The sequence below is a fragment of the Polyergus mexicanus genome, unplaced genomic scaffold (genome assembly GCF_030449975.1).
Source record: "Polyergus mexicanus isolate NDT 795.1 unplaced genomic scaffold, iyPolMexi1.0 SCAF_19, whole genome shotgun sequence".
Classification (NCBI taxonomy): domain Eukaryota; kingdom Metazoa; phylum Arthropoda; class Insecta; order Hymenoptera; family Formicidae; genus Polyergus; species Polyergus mexicanus.
This window is the reverse complement of record NW_027223339.1, coordinates 187123-205063: the sequence shown is the minus strand read 5'-3', so window position 1 is coordinate 205063 and position 17941 is coordinate 187123. Positions and strand designations below refer to the sequence as shown.

General features: G+C 28.6%; 3 protein-coding genes across 3 annotated transcripts; 2 read left to right on the top strand and 1 right to left on the bottom strand.

Annotated features, from left to right (window-relative positions):
• Positions 1 to 1170: 1170 nt before the first annotated feature.
• Positions 1171 to 10725, bottom strand: LOC138941571 (uncharacterized). The gene is made up of 9 exons (XM_070311391.1): positions 10580 to 10725; positions 9324 to 9706; positions 8605 to 8789; positions 3075 to 3182; positions 2604 to 2698; positions 2232 to 2407; positions 1791 to 1971; positions 1503 to 1671; positions 1171 to 1406 (listed from the first exon to the last, which is right to left on the bottom strand). The coding sequence occupies exons 1-9, from the start codon at positions 10664 to 10666 to the stop codon at positions 1390 to 1392; spliced, it is 1401 nt and encodes a 466-aa protein (XP_070167492.1). The 5' UTR covers positions 10667 to 10725; the 3' UTR covers positions 1171 to 1389.
• A 1019-nt stretch (positions 10726 to 11744) lies between these two features.
• Positions 11745 to 13963, top strand: LOC138941497 (small ribosomal subunit protein eS8-like). Its single transcript, XM_070311229.1, has 5 exons — positions 11745 to 11856; positions 12316 to 12446; positions 12818 to 13069; positions 13541 to 13670; positions 13822 to 13963. Exons 1-5 carry the CDS (start codon positions 11853 to 11855, stop codon positions 13929 to 13931), a joined length of 627 nt encoding a protein of 208 aa, XP_070167330.1. The 5' UTR covers positions 11745 to 11852; the 3' UTR covers positions 13932 to 13963.
• A 660-nt stretch (positions 13964 to 14623) lies between these two features.
• Positions 14624 to 17734, top strand: LOC138941476 (CAAX prenyl protease 1 homolog). Its single transcript, XM_070311180.1, has 6 exons — positions 14624 to 14934; positions 15325 to 15471; positions 15598 to 15801; positions 15910 to 16425; positions 16647 to 16790; positions 16884 to 17734. Exons 1-6 carry the CDS (start codon positions 14833 to 14835, stop codon positions 17100 to 17102), a joined length of 1332 nt encoding a protein of 443 aa, XP_070167281.1. The 5' UTR covers positions 14624 to 14832; the 3' UTR covers positions 17103 to 17734.
• Positions 17735 to 17941: the final 207 nt, after the last annotated feature.

Below are 17941 nucleotides of genomic sequence, written 5' to 3'. Positions count from 1 at the left end.
AGTAAAGGCTCACACACAAATTGACATAGTTGCATATGCAGAGCATAAGACCATTTGGACCAATGAGCATGCTATGTAAATCAATATGGCGATTTTATTTCGATGCTCATTGGTCCAGACGGTCTTATGCTATGTATATGCAACTATGTCAATTGTGTGCGATAGCTTTAAATAACAAAGATAAAATGACGCTTGGTACACATGGGCGACGTTCTCAAACGCAGTGCTGCGATTGTATCTCCTGAATACGGCGCCCATCAACAGGAGTGAGCATATCGGTATTGGTGGCAGACCTTAGAACTATATAAATGGAAAAAGAATGCCTATTGTTCTCGAAAGAAAAACATGTCTAGAGAAAGTGAGAAAGAAATCATAGTTGCTTCTCTCTTGTGAGTAACTGCTCAAAAGTGCGCATGCACGGCTTGGCTGGTTTGAACCAACGAGTAAAGCGGGGAGCACACACTTTTGCATAAGCGCATAATCACAAGCATAAGGAAATTGATTGGTCCATTTCCTTATGCATAACGAAATTGGTTTAAAGAATCACAGAAGAGAGCATATCGGTAGTGGGGGTAGATTTATCGCGAACGGTAGTACGTCATCGTAGTCATCTTGAGCGTCCGTTTTTCAGGGCCGTGTACAGTCACTTGTTGCCTAACTTATTACTATGAATATATAATAAATCATATAATAAAATAATCATAAAGCAAAATAAACAATGATGTGTAATAATATAAAATGTGTGTATATATGCTTCATATTATTCTTATTACTCTCATTGTTTGTCCTATCTTTTTATTAAATCAAAATCGGACTTATATTAAACTTATATTTAAAAATAATAGTGCTGAAAGCTTCCTTGAACATTTTCCTGAATAGTAAAATTCTCATATATGATATTGTAGTGTTCAAGACAGCAATTCTTTACATTATTTGTATATGACTTTCCTTTAAGTAGTCCTTTACTTCTCTGAATTTTTTACGACTTATGACAAACCTATTCAGAGAAAATAGACATAACTTACATGTGCTGTACATGTTCAATGGCAACTATTTTTTTAGTTTTTTTAAATAACCATTTTAATCAAGTTCTCAAGAGGAACAGCGACATTAATAATTTTGCTTTTAATGATGTAGGTTTCCTCTTTGAAAATGTCCATTCTTAAAATATTTGATGTATTATATAGTATTGATAGAATATGATCCAATTGCATCTTTACATTCTGTAACGATTTCGTATGCCCTTGCTTCTTGTTTGCCTAATCTTACAATCTTGAAATTTATAATATTAATCAGCTGTATGAATGATTTTTCTCTTCTCATCAATTCCATATTATTCAACATGTAGAGTTTACAAAATATGATCAGCGTAAATAATATGTTTTACTTTTAAAACGGTCCATATCCTGCAGAATTTCGTACCATATTATATATATATGTATATAAAAAAAACATACAATATACCTTATATAATATTATATTTATATAATATCTCTATTTACTTGAGTTTGGAGGTGGAGGTCCCAATCTGTACATATCTGGAGGAATAAATCGTGGAGGGAATGGTCTGACCGGTGCCATTAGAGCAGAATGTCGGCCTCTTCCCATAGGAGGAACCTGTCCTCTAAATGGGACCATAGAGCTTACTACAATTGGTCTCGGAGGAAGATTCTAGAATTATTGAGAAATAAATCAATTACAAGTCGAATTAAGAGAATATAGAAATTTAACTGCATAGAGATGTGTTAGATCGGAAATTAAATTTATATAGATTTATATAATTCATGTACATAATAGATAGGCACATGTATTGGTGGTTCGATATAATGCGGTGCTACATCTCTTCGTTCTCTGGATCTATCTCTATCTCTATCTTTATCTCTATCTGTATCTCTGTCTCTTCTTTCACGAAAACGTTCACTTGATCTGTCACTCGATCTGTCGCGATAAGATTTTTCTTCTATGAGTGACCTATAACAATAGTAACAAAAATAATATAACAATTACAATAAAGAAATAATAATCACCCATATTCTTAATAAAAGAATAGTATCTTTTTTGCTCGCTTCTTGCAAATATAAATCAATTAGTTCAATCAGTCCAATATTATATTTGGTGTTAATTACTTTTAAAAGTGTTAATAATGACACTTTTACAATAATAAAAGTGTTTATGATAACACAATAAAATTGTTCATAATAATAAATAATATCGATAATTTAATTCTATACCTGGAATGTGACTTGCGCGACTCCCGTTCTCTAGAACGCGAACGATTAATGTTGTATTTATGCGCGTCTCTTTTTGTATATTTGTCTTTATATTCTCTGTACTTCTCTATGCTGCTTCTTCTGAAATGCAATAGAAATCTAATTTTCAAAAATCTATAATTATTATGAATTAGTTTCTTTTCATCACATATAACATTTGCTTTTTTGTATTGCTTTAAAATAAATAATGCCATAAAATAAATAAAGTCAGATGCTTCTTCATAAATAAATAAATAATGACACATGCTTTGAATCTGTACCTAAATCTGTATCTAAAATGGAAAAAAGAATTTTTTAAATGTTAAACATATATATTATCATTGAGAATTAAACAAACCTGGATTGATGGGAAGATAGATATCTGGAACTATATGTAGGACTCAATGATGAAGAATGTTTCTTGAAAGTCTGCGGCTTGCTGATCGAAACTGTAATATTGTTATGTTTAAGTGTGGGAATTTTTCATACATGTTATATTGATATTTAGGACTTATAAAATGTCAAAAGTTGAAAATTAAAATATTAATTTATTTATCAATACATAAGTATTATTTTACTCAAATTAAACAAAGATTAAATCTATAAATAAAATTTGCATCTACAATTTAGACTGATGTTCTATACATAACACATAACATACACAGGAATCTCCGGTTTAATTTTTTTAGGGATCTAGAATAGTCCAAAAAAAATTGAATGCTATTTTACAAATTTATTGATTTGTATTTAAAACAAAATAAAATTTTAATTTTTAAATAGTGATTTAAATTCAAATAATTTAGCTTTTATTTCTGTAATGCATACCTGACTGCTCTCCATCTATAGCTACATCTGTATGTCGGTCCTCCACTTTATTAATTTTAGCAGCTTCTTTTAGTTCTTTTCTGTCAAATATTGGTTTAGATCCTTCTCCTATATAGTTTATTAAATCTTTTAATGATACAATTTCGATATGCATCAAGCCAAAAAATTTAGCTGTTTTATATTTCTTTCGATTATCCAAATTAGATAATAATTCACTTCTTTTTTTAAAATATTTTTTATTCGTTATTTTTAGCTATTATTGTATCAGCAATAATATTATGAATATTATATGCTTTTAATAAAGATATTTGCAACTTTAGCAAATAAATCTAGTATTTGTAAATATAATTACAATCAAATAAATCTTACATGCACAATTATAACATATTTAACATATTTTAAATAATATGAAAGGAATAAAAAATATCAAAGACTGAGAATAAAATATATATTGCAGTAATATAATGCGTTTGTGATGAATAGAGAGAGAGAATTTCATTGTTTATAAAATTTTGAAAAAGATAAATTTTTTTAGGATATACATTGTTATTCAATCAAATTAATATAATTAATTTATATGGCAAATTATGAAAATAATATATTTATTATTATAAATATTTTTCATTAAATTAAATTATTTAATTAAAATAATATATATTTGATTATATTATGTGTGTGGATGCGTGTGTGCGTGTATACGTGTGCGCGCGCGTGTACATATTATATGTATACAGGGATGTATCATTATTCTGTACATAAAAGTATTACGGTAACATTATTGAAAACTAAATATTTTATATTTTAATTTTTATATCAAAATTTGTCAGATAAAAATATAAAATAATTCAAAAAATACTTAAAATAATAAAGTACAAAAAATACTTTATTATAATGTTTTGAAAAGCTTTCGAGGTAAGCTACAAGAATATGCAATGAAAAATAGAGAGTTCCATTTAAGAAATTAAAGTTACCCCCCCTCCCTTTAGAGGGGGAACCAGAACAATTTTATGTTTACATATAGTTAGAAAGGTTCCTCGAAAACATGTAACTTTCTCATGAACAATTTTTTGATTTGAAATATTTTTAGAGTTTTTTGGTTTTTGTAACACTTTATGTGGGCCACCCTGTATATACATTTTTTTTTTTTTTAAGGAAAAAAGTTTTGATATTTGATAATTATATGTCATATTATAATAGTAAAAAATATATTATTAATATTTATAATAATATAATAATATTAAATTAAATTTACAAAGTGTAATATGTAAGAAAACATAAAAAAATAATTGTACAATTGACTTTTAATTATATTTAAAAGGATGCATACTAATTGAACAATATTTGCTTCACAGAAGATATTATTATGTCATTGATAAAGAACATGAAAAGGAATGAAATTAACGACTGAAGAAACTCAACAACGTACACACAATGAAGATAAAATTAAATTCTTCAAAACTATGTTACAAAACACAACGAATGAAGATACCCAAAAACAAGTATAGAAATTTCTTTTCTTTATTACTTTCCTTTCTTGTTTTTAAAATTAAGATTGATTAAATACAGAGGAGCGCGTGTAATATAATATTTTGATTGCAGCACATTACTGAATATATAAATAATATATTTATCTACATACTTTTATGTGTTATATTAAACAAATAAAGAGAAATATATACAATTTTTGTAAGATAATCTTTTTCACATATGTTAAAATTTAAGAAAAAATTAAATGCAGAATGATATCTTGATCTTTATGATTAATCTTTATATATACTAATTTATTGATAGGTTGATATTTAATAATTTTAGTTTGTGATGTATCATTTAGAACTATTTTAATCTTGCATTTTCAATTAACATTCATTCTCTACGAGCAATATAATAATAATCACAACAATTAATCTTTATCTATGTGCAAAATAAATGTATAGATAGAATTTAATAATAATATCCCGATAATAATTTGCAATAAATATTTGTTTGCAAGACTATAGAGAGAAAGAGAGAGAAAGTCAAAATACTATCAATAATAATATATATCAAGAATGTTATTGAAATTATAAGAGTTATTGACAGGGATTAAAGTTGTATTTAAAATTGTTTTTGTAATAAATTTGTATTTAATAAAGCTTTTTTAAATTTTTACATATGTAAAAAAGAATAACTTATAAAAATTATATACATTTTTTTCTTTGTTAAAAATAAATAATGAAAGATTTGTAAGACAAGATATGGAAAGAATAGAATTAACAATTAATACAAATTATTTGGATGGATTTAGGTATAGAAATTAGGCCATTGGAAAATCAGACCAATTAACAACCAATCAAAGATCCTTGCAATGAACAGCAGAAGCTGATATGGATTTAATGAAAATATATAACCACATAGTTAAAATATAATCAATGAATATAATCAATATTTATAAAAATAAAAGGAGAATATTATAATAAAAAAATGTTAAAAATATTTAAATATGAATTTTGCGAAATTACAACAATGGATGATATTTTCTGAAAGATGGTTAGAAAGAGAAATTGGTATTGATCTTTGCTGAAGATTATTTTACAGTACTATTTACAGTCATTTGATTAATCTAACATAAATAGCACACACACATATAGTCAAATATAAAATAATATTAATCAGATTTAATCAAAGATCAGATTTTATATATTTTTACATTGGATTGTTGCATAGAAAATGTTCAAAAGTTTATGCTTTATAGAATGTATAAAGTAAATGTTTTTCGATAATAAATTATTACATATTATACATTAAAGTAATGCAAATATAAATTTTACATTTAAATAGTAATATAATTGTGAAACAATATAATGATCCTCAAGATTGTGCTAATTAATATACAAACTCGCTCTGAGTTTTTCCAATTCAGCAATACTTCCCAATTATACATATAATCATATTTATCCATTATATTTAACAACATATTTTTTTTAAATTGTTTTGATCGATTAAACATAAAAAACAAAAATTTTGTAATGTACATATTTGTGTGTTCCTATTTTTCTAATTTTTATCATAGCACACATACACATATTCTTCCTTTAGCTTTGTGAAAAAATAAATATTGATTCATCAATAATAATTTAACTGCAAGATATATGTGATTATAAAATTCCGAAAAGAAAAGATCAGTAAATATATGACGATTAAAAAACGGGACTCCGAATACTAAAATGTCATATTAAAGCAATTGGACATCTGTATCTATATATAAAAATTAATACAAACTTATATATATATAAAATATAGAAGTCTGTGAAAATTAATTATAAACAACGGAGGTAAATATTCACATCTCATGGATCATTTTCATTTTTACATATATTGTATTACGTTTTGTGTTACTTAGGAATGTACCTTCTACAATATACATAAAAATGATAATAATCCATGAGATGTAAGTTAATCCGAACATTTACCAAAACGGATATTTATCACTATATATTATTCTATATTTAACAGAAGTTAAAATTTGTGTAATTTATATATATATAAAAAAACACCCTTAAAAAATTATATATTTTACTTTCATTGTGTGTGTATGTGTTTAACTTCAACTTTAATAAATAAGTCTCTACAAGTGAAAAAGTTTCCATACCTGTTATCTTTTCCATTCTTGCTTTTCTTAGTATTAATCATAAAAATATAATCTTGTCTTCGTTATGAACTTTTTTTTCCAATGTATTTCATTCTTCTTCTAATATTGGTACATAACATAACATCTGTTGAGTAATTTCTAAAGTAGAATAATATTTTCCATGAAGCATAATTTAGTTGACGTTGCTGCATCTCAAGAATCTTCGGACAAGGGGGGAGGGGAGAGGAATATCAATTCATGGTCCCATCATCCTCGTGAGAACTATTCGAGTCCCTGTTTCGCCATTCGCCCTTGTCCCATGGTAAAACCATAGATCAAAAACCGTGTGCGGAGTCCTCTTTCAAAGAAGCAATCTATCTTTCCGCTCCTCAAAAGACTTTATCTCTGTTCGAAATTTAAACTTCTAAAGAAAAGAAAATAATTTGACATCTCTTCAAAAGGTGTTCTTCCTTATTGATAAACAATCTTAAGGATCAGAACTTTCAAGGAAATATATATAATATATATATAGTTGACTGTTCTTTCTTCTTCCAAAATGCAGGATTTCTTCCAGAACAATATATCAATTTTGTATTTTATTTTCAAACTATTATTACTGTTTATTATTATTGAGCTGTATTATTTCTTGATCACTTCTTTACAGATTAATCTTATTTTCCTTAAAAAACTTTTTACAATAAATATCAATAATCGACTTGTTCGTACTCGCGAGTAAATAAAAGAAATATTTTCCAAAAAAACTGAACATTAATTATTTATAAATAATCACAAAAGAGCAAATAATGATTAATATAAGTTTGCAAATAAAAGAGTGAAGTTGATTGTGACAATTATGTACAATTCTAGGGAGCTGATTAAACTTTTTCTTTATTGTTATTATCCGTTGTTTTAAAGATGTTTCTCTTGTTTGTATGTAATCTTCATAGAGTTTTGTTGATTTTTTACTCTTCATAGAAGTGAAATAATCAATATATTAATTTATAGAATATATTATCTTTTTTCTAATCATCTTTATATATATGATCAACTCTAGAACAAATAGAAGACAATTTTGAAGAAGACAATTTTTCTCTCTTTCTTTTTCTATAGATTTCTTAAATATGACTTTCAAATATTTTCAATTTCTCATTGAAGTTTTATGGCCTTTCTCTTCCGAGTTGCTATCTTAACATCTCAGAACTTTGAAAGAAATATATAGATAGTTGACTGTCCCATTTTTCCCAGATGTTCCACAATGCCATATCAATTTCATTATCCCTAAACTATTATTATAATCTTCCAAATCCTCTCTCTTTCCCTACCTTTCTCTCTCTCCCTCCCTCCCTCCCTCTCTCTCTTTCTTTGGAGGAAATATATAAATAGTTGATATGAGAAAAATTGACTTTTAAAGATTCATTATCTTTACACAAGAATTCTTAATTTCTTTTCTGTTTGAGTATTTGTCTTACATATCATGAAAAACAATTAAATAACATGCATCTAATTGTCAAAAATGGCCACTTCTATTTGATATTATCTTTATGGAGTTCAGCACTGATTTTATATATATAATAAATTTTGTATGAAAGTAGATCTATATATATATTATTTATATATGTATGTGTGTGTCTGTGTATGTACACACACATACACACACACACACACACACAGATATATATATATATATAATATCTAAAACATATATTTAATTCACACTTTAGCAAAAATGGCTAATAATATAAGAACAAAATTGTCACAAAATTTTTTAAAAAATTCCTGAATTTTCTACAAAAAACTCCTAAGAAATTCCTAGTTTTCAAAGTTTTTCTAGGAAAGACACCCTGAGTGCTAAATAATAATTTCTGTAAAACATAAAAATTTAGAAAAATTAAATAAAATTTCAGAAAAAGGTCAATATTTTACCCTCTCTTCTTTTGACGACCACCTCTTCGGCATTAAGTATACTTCGTTGTAGCTCGGGAATAGGTCCTTTTGTAGGAATATTTCTGTGAACATTAACTTTAATTTGACGTAGTTCAGTAGTACTAATTTGTATGTCCTCAAGACCTTTAAACAAAGGAACTGTCCCACTTGTAGACCCATCTAATCTGAAGAAAATTCAATTGTAATTTATTAATTATAACTTTCAAACATTTTGCATTAAAGTATATAACCAGATTTCCTCAGAAAAGATCTCCGGGAAGACAATCCAGCTTTTAAATATGTTCTTAAAAATTATGTTTAGCTTTAGTTTTTCATATAATTTTATTTTCTTTGTTCTACTTTATTAATAAACTATCATATTTTTCATGGTATTGAAAATGTTGTCATTGCTGTTCGATTATTCTTTAAGGTGACAGATAATGTATGACATATGCATTAATCAAATAATCTAAGATTTATAGTGGAATAAGATCATGATGATAAACATTAAAAGTTTATATTGCATTGTAATTTTCTTTATAAATTATTTTGTATCTTTTCTATTTTCATAAATTCTTTTTATTTTTTAATTTAAGTGTGACTTCAGACATTTACAAATTTTTCTGTATAATCACTTCATTTTATAAAATAAATGGTTGAACTAGAAAAAATATATATACATATACAGCTATGTATATATGTATATGTTTAAAACTTACTTTTCAAACAGTGTACCAGATTTGGAAGTGTTTGTCGTAGATTTTTCTCTATGCCGGTACTGCGAAGGAGACTTACTACTGCTTTTGCTTCGACTACGATCTAAAGGTTTTGGTTCAGCATATCCTAAAGCTTGCGCACGTCTTCTTTCATACTCTAAAATCTTTTGCTGTTTCAATTTTTCATGTTGCCTTTCCCGCTCTTGCTGCCGTTGCCATTCACGTCTACGTCTTTGCTTTTCTTCTTCGGTCCTTGTGCGTGAAATTGAATGAGCATTCTGCTCTTCATTCTTGATCTCAACAGATCTTGATTCCTCATGTTGCCAAACATTAGTTGATTGTGTTGGATTCATTAACGAAAATATGATAGCAAAATCCTGTAAATGCTAAAATCATAATAAATAGAAATTTCAACTTTAATTTTCTAATTAAGTGAATGTTTCTAGATATTTTCATTGATTAATAAAAGCATTGTGATTAATAGACTAAAAGAAGCAAAATAGCTTACATTTAAAGCTTATAATTTTTTCAACATGGATTATTTTCTGTATTATAAATATATACAGAGTGTTTGATATTGACCGTATGACCTTTTGTGTGCAGGTAAAGCAAGTGGAACCAAGGAGTAAAATCTTTTATCATCTTGCAATTTTTGTAATAATTATTAAGAAACTAAATAATTAAAAAAGATCGACCAATTCACGCAAATATAAGCATGCGGCGAGAAAAGACAATCCAAAAGTTTGCAATTGCGGACGACAAAGTTTGGGAAGCGCGCTTTACAAATGACAACATTTACGTATGAGCGGTACATAACATTGGATCTCGTGTCCTAACAACCACATATGGGCCGTTCTTTCTCGCCGCGCGCTAAAATACTCGCGCGAATTGGCCATTATTTTTCAATTAATTTCTCAATAATTATTACAAAGAAAATCATAAAATGGTAAAGGACTTTTTTCCTCGGTTTCACCTGCTCTACCTATTCACGACGGATGATGCAATTGACTCCGAATTCCGAATATCCTATGTGATATATATATATACTATAGTTTGTAATCAATATTTGATCATAGCTTCTAATGATATTTGGTAGCTTTTATAGCTTCTAATAGCGTTTTCGATTGAAGCAGATTTGATCGATCCAAGATTGATTAATGATATCGATGCAATGATATCATTAATCAAGAAGGAATCTATCTCATTCAGATTCCTACGCAATGATTTCCGTGTAGACGCCATATATGTATTATACATACGGTAGACGCAGCTGTTCGACGCTCGATGCTCGATCCTGCTATAATGGCACTTTGATCCTTTGATGTAGGCTTTAGCTTTAGTTGCATGCGCAAAGAACTGGTACGTATAGCCTGTGTTCCGATTCCTCACTCGGGTGCAACCGATAGGCTGCGTTCGGAAACATCACTCGTGTGCACACGAGTGTTGTTCTATCTTTGTTATTTACTAAAAGTTGAACAAAGATAAAACGATGCTCGGGTGCTGTTTCCGAACGTACCGATATTATAGTATACGTGACTACGTTTACACGTCACCCCTAATCGAGTTTAATAACATCCGTAATTCTAAGACTGGCCAATCACAGTCATTCCATTCTTTATAGAAATAGCTGTGAGCTCTGTTATGCGGCGTCTACAATAGAGATTTTAAGCCCTAAGACTTAAGAAATTGACCAATCACAATCAAGTATGAGAAGAATACTCGACTGTGATTAGTCAATTTTTTAAGGCTTAGAGCTTAAAATTTCTATTGTAGACGCCGCATAACACGGCACCCTTAATCGGGTTTAATAACATCCGTAATTATGAAACTGGCCAATCACAGTTTAGAAGAATAGCTGTGATTGGTCAGTTTTACAACTACGGATGTTATTAAACCCGATCAAGGCTACGGTGGAGAAGATGCTAGAGCTGCTTCGAAGCGTTGCTTTAACCAATCAGAATAGAGAAATCTTTATTCTTTTTGTTTTGATTGGTCAATCAAACGCTTCGAAACATTTCTAGCGGCTTCCCGACCACACAGCCTAAGGGTGCCGTGTAACAGAGCTCTGTGGTTGGCCAGTTTTAGAACAACGGATGTTATTAAACCCGATTAGGGCCGGTATTCATAGTCAATTCTTATTTCAAGGTCGTCTTAAGTAATTTTTTAAGATGCTAATATGGTTCTGTGATTGGTTTAAGATATCTTAAGATTACGCTTAAGACGGCCTTAAATATAAGAACTGACTATGAATACCGGCTTAGGAGTGACGTGTAAACGTAGTCATATGCTATGGCTGCGGTCGGCAAGACGCTAGAAATGCTTCGAAGGGTTTGGTTGACCAATCAGGACACAAAGAATAAACATTTCTTTATTCTGATTGGTTAATGCAACGCCTTGAAGCATTTCTAGCGTCTTCCTGACCGCAGCCATAATAACTTATAGAAAACGTGATTTCGGAAATTTTTGCTGTGTTTGATCAATGACCTCTGTTTTGCATTTTACAGTTTCGGATTCTTTTTAAGAAATAGCAAGATGGGTAAGAGATATAATGTTATCGATATTATTAATATCAATACAAATCCACGGTTTTTTGTTATATATTGATAATGAAACATGAACAGCACTTGAACTGGATGTTATACTTGCTCTGAAGAAAAATATTATTTTTGTATTTTTACATTTAATTGTAAAACTGTTTCGCAATAAGCGTCAGTGATATTAAACGTATAATTTTTTCTATTATGATTTACATTTTTATTTTTTTTTAAATAATTGCTTCACTATATATTGGTAAATATCGATGAATTACTTATATAGTTATAAATTATTATTAATTATATTATTACATAAAAATAAAGCTCTAAAAAAAAAGTTCCGCTATATTTATATGTATTTATATATGTATATATATTTCCTATATTTAAATAGGTTAATTATTTTTAAAACGTGATAATGTCTAAATTTATATTATATATTTATTAATGTCATATTACAGGTATTTCACGGGATCATTGGCATAAGAGACGACCTACTGGTGGGAAGAGGAAGCCCATTCGTAAGAAAAGGAAATTTGAATTAGGACGTCCAGCTGCGAACACTAAGCTTGGACCACAGCGGATTCATACTGTAAGTTTGAATTCAATTTTGCAATGAATAAATTATAAAAATAAATAAATATTAATGAATGATATAATACAAATAATGAGTATTAATATTACAATAAATAAAAATGTAGTTTGCAATGATTATATTATTATAAGCATTATTATCAAAAGAATATTTAAATTATAAATATTTGTAGATTAGCATTTTTTTTTTTTTTTTTAATGTAATCTATTGACATTTATAAAAGTACAAAATGATGACTTCCTTACCTATTCTGAGTGCTATGATTGACCATAATCCTACAGCTCTCTGATTTAAATTTTATATGTAACATATATCTAATGGTTTAAACTACATTATAAATATGCTCGTGCCTTTTGTATGTGTATAAGGTTCGTACACGTGGAGGCAATAAGAAGTACAGAGCTCTTAGATTGGATACAGGAAACTTTTCTTGGGGCTCTGAATGCAGCACCAGAAAAACTCGTATCATCGATGTTGTTTACAATGCATCAAACAATGAGTTAGTACGAACAAAAACTCTGGTGAAAAATGCCATTGTCACCATTGATGCAACACCATTTAGACAATGGTATGAAAGTCATTATGTCTTTCCATTGGGTCGCAAAAGAGGTGCAAAACTGGTAACTACTGAAAAACTAAAATACTACTATTAAAATATAATTCACTTTAAATAGAGTGTCCGGTAAGGATTGTGCCAACGCTTGTGAGCAGGTAGAGCACAGTAAACTGAACAGAAAAGTCCTGTAACATTTTTTTCTATAACGCTTAATAAAGAAGTTATTATTGAATAAAGTCTGCCAATCAGCTCCGACCTTTAGCCGTACGCCTGGTAGCGTGCGTGACGGCGACGCACACTACCAAGCGGATGGCTCACCGACGTACGTCCGGCTAAAAGTCGGCGCTGAATGACCAGAATTTACTCAATAATATCTCTTTTATTAAGCATTATAGAAAAAAAATGTTACAAGACTTTTCTGTTCAGTTTATTATGCTCTACCCGTTCACGAGCGTTGGCACAATCTTTACCGGACACCCTGTATATAGAATGATGTATGAAATATACAATGCGCAAAGGACAATTACTTTTATAGACAGAGGCTGAAGAGGAAGTGTTGAATAAAAAGCGTTCCAAGAAAATTGAAGCAAAATACAAGGCTAGGCAGCGATTTGCCAAGGTAGAATCTGCTTTGGAAGAGCAGTTTGCAACAGGACGTGTCCTTGGTATAAACATTTTATTTTTTTCATAAAGTTTCTTATGAAATAAATTAATATTTATCAAATTGATAGTTTTTTAAATATTTGTTAATGTATTGCATTATGTATGTATTTTAAATTTGATGATAGCTTGAAAATAAATTATTTCATTTTTTAGCTTGTGTAGCAAGCAGACCAGGTCAATGTGGCAGAGCTGATGGATATATTCTAGAAGGCAAAGAACTTGAATTTTATATGAGAAAAATTAAGAGTAAAAAGGCGAAATAAATATATATTTATTATGATAAAAAAAACTTTCAAATACAAAAATTAAATTCTATTTTGTATTTTATTACTTTTATCAAGGAGTGTGAATTTACAAAAAATGGCTTTTCTGTGTTCCGATATTCACTGTCAGTACTGAAAATCTATATAGTGTATGTAATGTAAACTATAAATTTTCAATGCTGGCAGTGAATATCGGAACGTAGCCCTTGTCGGTGCTAGAGTCTAGAGTCTAGAATCTAGAGTTTCCATTCTGACTCATCAGTATTCTAATAGCCCCAGATAACCCTGCACGCAGCGCGAATCGGTATTCTTGTGAAGATTCGATGATCTAGGACTGTAGCGGGATTCAATAACTTGTTATCGACAATTTTCGGTATCGTTAATTAATGACAGCCAATGGTAAAGATGATCCTGGTGAAAAGAGTAACTCTCATAGGCTATTGCTCGCTAACGACTAATGCGGCGTCTACAATAGAGATTTCAAGCCCTAAGCCTTAAGAAATTGACCAATCATAGTCAAGTATGAGAAGAATACTCGACTGTGATTGGTCAATTTTTTAAGGCTTAGGGCTTAAAAAATTGACCAATCACAGTTGAGTATTCTTTTCATACTTGACTGTGATTGGTCAATTTCTTAAGCTTAAGGCTTAAAATCTCTATTGTAGACGCCGCATAGAGAATCCCGCTACTAGAAATTGGAACGTGCTCGGATCTCGGATATCACCAATTGGCATATAGGTATATTCGCAAGCGAGCCTAACTAGCCATACAGATAAGAAGAACGTGCTTGGATGATCTTCACTGATCCTGACTGGTCTTGAATGATTTCGAATGATCTTGACTGATCTTGACGTAGCAGTGTGATATGAGGATATTTTATTAATACACATATTGTGTTAAAATGGAAATACTTGTGAATTTTATGGAGAAGCATATTCTCGAATCGATTTTGTTGACGATATGGCTGTTGTACTTTTGGAACCTTTATTTAAATTTGCGTCAGGTAATTTGTATTGGCCTTCTATATATCCTAACCTTTTATAATTTTTCTAACGAAAAATTTTATTATTTCAGCAGAATATACGCTTACATAAAATATTATGTATGTTTCATATAACTAATAAAAATTAATATCTTTTTGCGTTCAATATATACACACACACACACACACACACAGATAGAAGTTAGATTTTAATTAAATATTTAATAAGAATTAATATATTTTCGTTTTTTACATTCACTATTTATATATATATATATATTTTTTCTAATTTCTAATATATTATTTTACATATGCATATATAATTATTATATAAAAAATCAAGAGATACAATTTTAGAAATTTATGTGACAAATAAAATAAACTTTTTTTTATATTTTTCAAATGTTACAGAGGGGATTGATGCAACGATTGATTGATCTCCCAAAATCTGTTGAGGGATTAATGGCTAAAGATGTGTATGAAAAAGCTCGTGCATATGCATTAGATAGAAATAGTTTTGGTATTGTACAAGACATATATTCTAAGATTTTTAATATGGTAAGAATTATAAAAAAAATTTGACAAATTATGTCCTCTTGATTATAATCAAGGAAAATTTTTATAATTCATTAGATGCAAGTCATTAATCATTTGCTTGAGTTATATAATACATTGGTTTTATAGATAATCTTAATAGCTTATGGTTATTATCATACTTGGCAATGGAGTATTGAAATAGCTAAGTATTGCGGCATTAATTATGAGAATGACATATTGCTAAGCGCAATATGTATGTTTATTATAAATATTATCTCTCACATAATTAATCTGCCATTAGTGATATATGATACTTTTGTTTTGGAAGAGAAACACGGTTTTAATAAACAGGTAAAACTCTTTATATAACATATTTTTCATTTCTTGTTAAATATAAACAATAATTTGAGATTAAATGAGAATCTCTTAATTATTAAATGTGATAATGTTTATTTTCAGACAACTGCATTTTTTATTAAAGATGAGATTAAAAAATTTGTTGTATCTCAAATTATCGCATTGCCTCTTCTGTGTGGTATGATTTGGATTGTGAAAAATGGTGGTGATTATTTCTTCTGGTATTTATGGATATTATCAGTGGTAGTATCACTATTTATGATGATCCTATACCCGGAAGTAATAGCCCCATTGTTTGACAAATATTCGCCATTACCCGATGGCGAATTGAAGCAAAAAATTGAAGAATTGGCAGCTTCTTTAAAGTTTCCTTTATACAAGCTATTTATAGTTGAGGGTTCTAAAAGATCGTCGCACAGCAATGCCTATCTGTATGGTTTTCACAAACACAAGAGAATTGTTCTTTTTGATACTCTTATTAAAGGTTATTGTAAGAAAGATGATAGTGGTGCTAATAAAGATTGTGGCTGTGAAACAAACGAGATACTAGCAGTTCTTGCACATGAATTGGGTCATTGGAAACATAATCATACTCTGAAAGGATTTCTGCTCAGCCAGGTAAATATCAAAATATTTTTTAATCTATTTATATCTTATTTTGGTGTTACTTAATAGCCTAATAATTGCTATGTTGTCTATCAATTTAAAATATTACTTATTAATAAATTGTTTAATAGTTTTTACATCTTTCGATATATAGAGTGTTCTAAATTTAAATGTCAAAATTCGGAAGCATATGGGGAACTGATAAACCAAAAAAAATATTTTTCTTCTTTCAGATAACGTTTGTAGCCAATTTTGTTATGTTTGCAAAACTCTTACGATATACACCAATGTATAACGCTTTCGGTTTTGTGAACTCCCAGCCTATCTTTATTGGTCTAATTATAGTAACAATGTATATCTTAATACCATTGAATACAGTAAGCACTCAAATACTTTTTTATTGGGATTCTTATTGCATATCAAATAAATTTATAAAATAATATTTATTTAAATCTTTTTGTAATTTTCAGATCTTTAATTTTATTAGCGTAGTGATCGGCCGAAGATTTGAATTTCAAGCAGACGAATTCGCTACAAAACTAGGCCACGGCGAGGCTTTGAAAGCGGCGTTATTAAAATTACAAAAGGACAATTTAGGATATCCCTTGTTCGACAAATTGTATTCTAGTTGGCATCATTCGCATCCGCCTATCATCGAGCGTTTGGAAGCGATAGATAAAAAAAAATGAGACTTGAAGTCTTTCAATTCACATGATTGTCATAACTAATTTGCAGATGTATAAAAGATAAAATTCATAGTATTGATTGTATTTAAATTGTTTTGGTATTTATAGATTTTTTTTTATTCAATTTTATTTTATTTTCTCAAAATAGCGAACGTAATCATACAGACTTACAAGACAGTTATGCTTCCTGTTTCTCATAATATTAATATGATCATTCAACATCCTATTCTTGCTTCTATATTCACTGTTAAAATTTACTCTAATTAGAATAAGAGAATAGACTTTTGATTGTATTTTACTATTGTTCAATGTTTTTATATACTACGTGTATATTTTCCTATAGCTTTGCATTTGATATTTATATGTATAAACGTTTTTCTAATACCATTTATACATATATCGGATTTGTTGTAAATGATGATTGCGGTATTTTGTAAGATATTTTCTCTATATTTATAGAGATTTATCCAATTAGAATATTTCACATATACTTTATTTTTTTCAAAGACAAAATGATCTTTGTATCTTATGTACTGTTAGACCTTGTGTATTATTATTAAGATTACAACATTATATTATCATGTATGATTACAACACATGTTTATCATATATGCATACAAATTCTAAAAATATATACAATATATTAAAGTATACTTTCGTATATAATAAAATGTAAATTTTGAAACTAATATTCTGCTTTACATTTTTTTTTATAATACAGGAATTTGTAAAAATATATTATGCTTTTGAATAATTCACGTATTTATTCTTGTTAATAAGCATTACAGTTTTTTTTTTGTTTTTGATATAACAACGTTAAAACGCATATTGAAGAAGACACA

Excerpts from the sequence above, each read along its gene's own strand:
- LOC138941571 (XM_070311391.1), bottom strand. The coding sequence starts at position 10,666 with ATGCAACTAAAGCTAAAGCCTACATCAAAGGATCAAAGTGCCATTATA. Across the intron at positions 2,699-3,074 it reads TATAGATGGAGAGCAGTCAG|TTTCGATCAGCAAGCCGCAG; the intron begins GTATGCATTACA and ends ACAATATTACAG. Across the intron at positions 1,672-1,790 it reads TACATGTGCCTATCTATTAT|AATCTTCCTCCGAGACCAAT; the intron begins GTACATGAATTA and ends CAATAATTCTAG.
- LOC138941497 (XM_070311229.1), top strand. Across the intron at positions 12,447-12,817 it reads GACCACAGCGGATTCATACT|GTTCGTACACGTGGAGGCAA; the intron begins GTAAGTTTGAAT and ends TATGTGTATAAG. Across the intron at positions 13,671-13,821 it reads TGCAACAGGACGTGTCCTTG|CTTGTGTAGCAAGCAGACCA; the intron begins GTATAAACATTT and ends TTCATTTTTTAG.
- LOC138941476 (XM_070311180.1), top strand. The coding sequence starts at position 14,833 with ATGGAAATACTTGTGAATTTTATGGAGAAGCATATTCTCGAATCGATT. Across the intron at positions 14,935-15,324 it reads TTTATTTAAATTTGCGTCAG|AGGGGATTGATGCAACGATT; the intron begins GTAATTTGTATT and ends CAAATGTTACAG. Across the intron at positions 15,802-15,909 it reads AACACGGTTTTAATAAACAG|ACAACTGCATTTTTTATTAA; the intron begins GTAAAACTCTTT and ends GTTTATTTTCAG.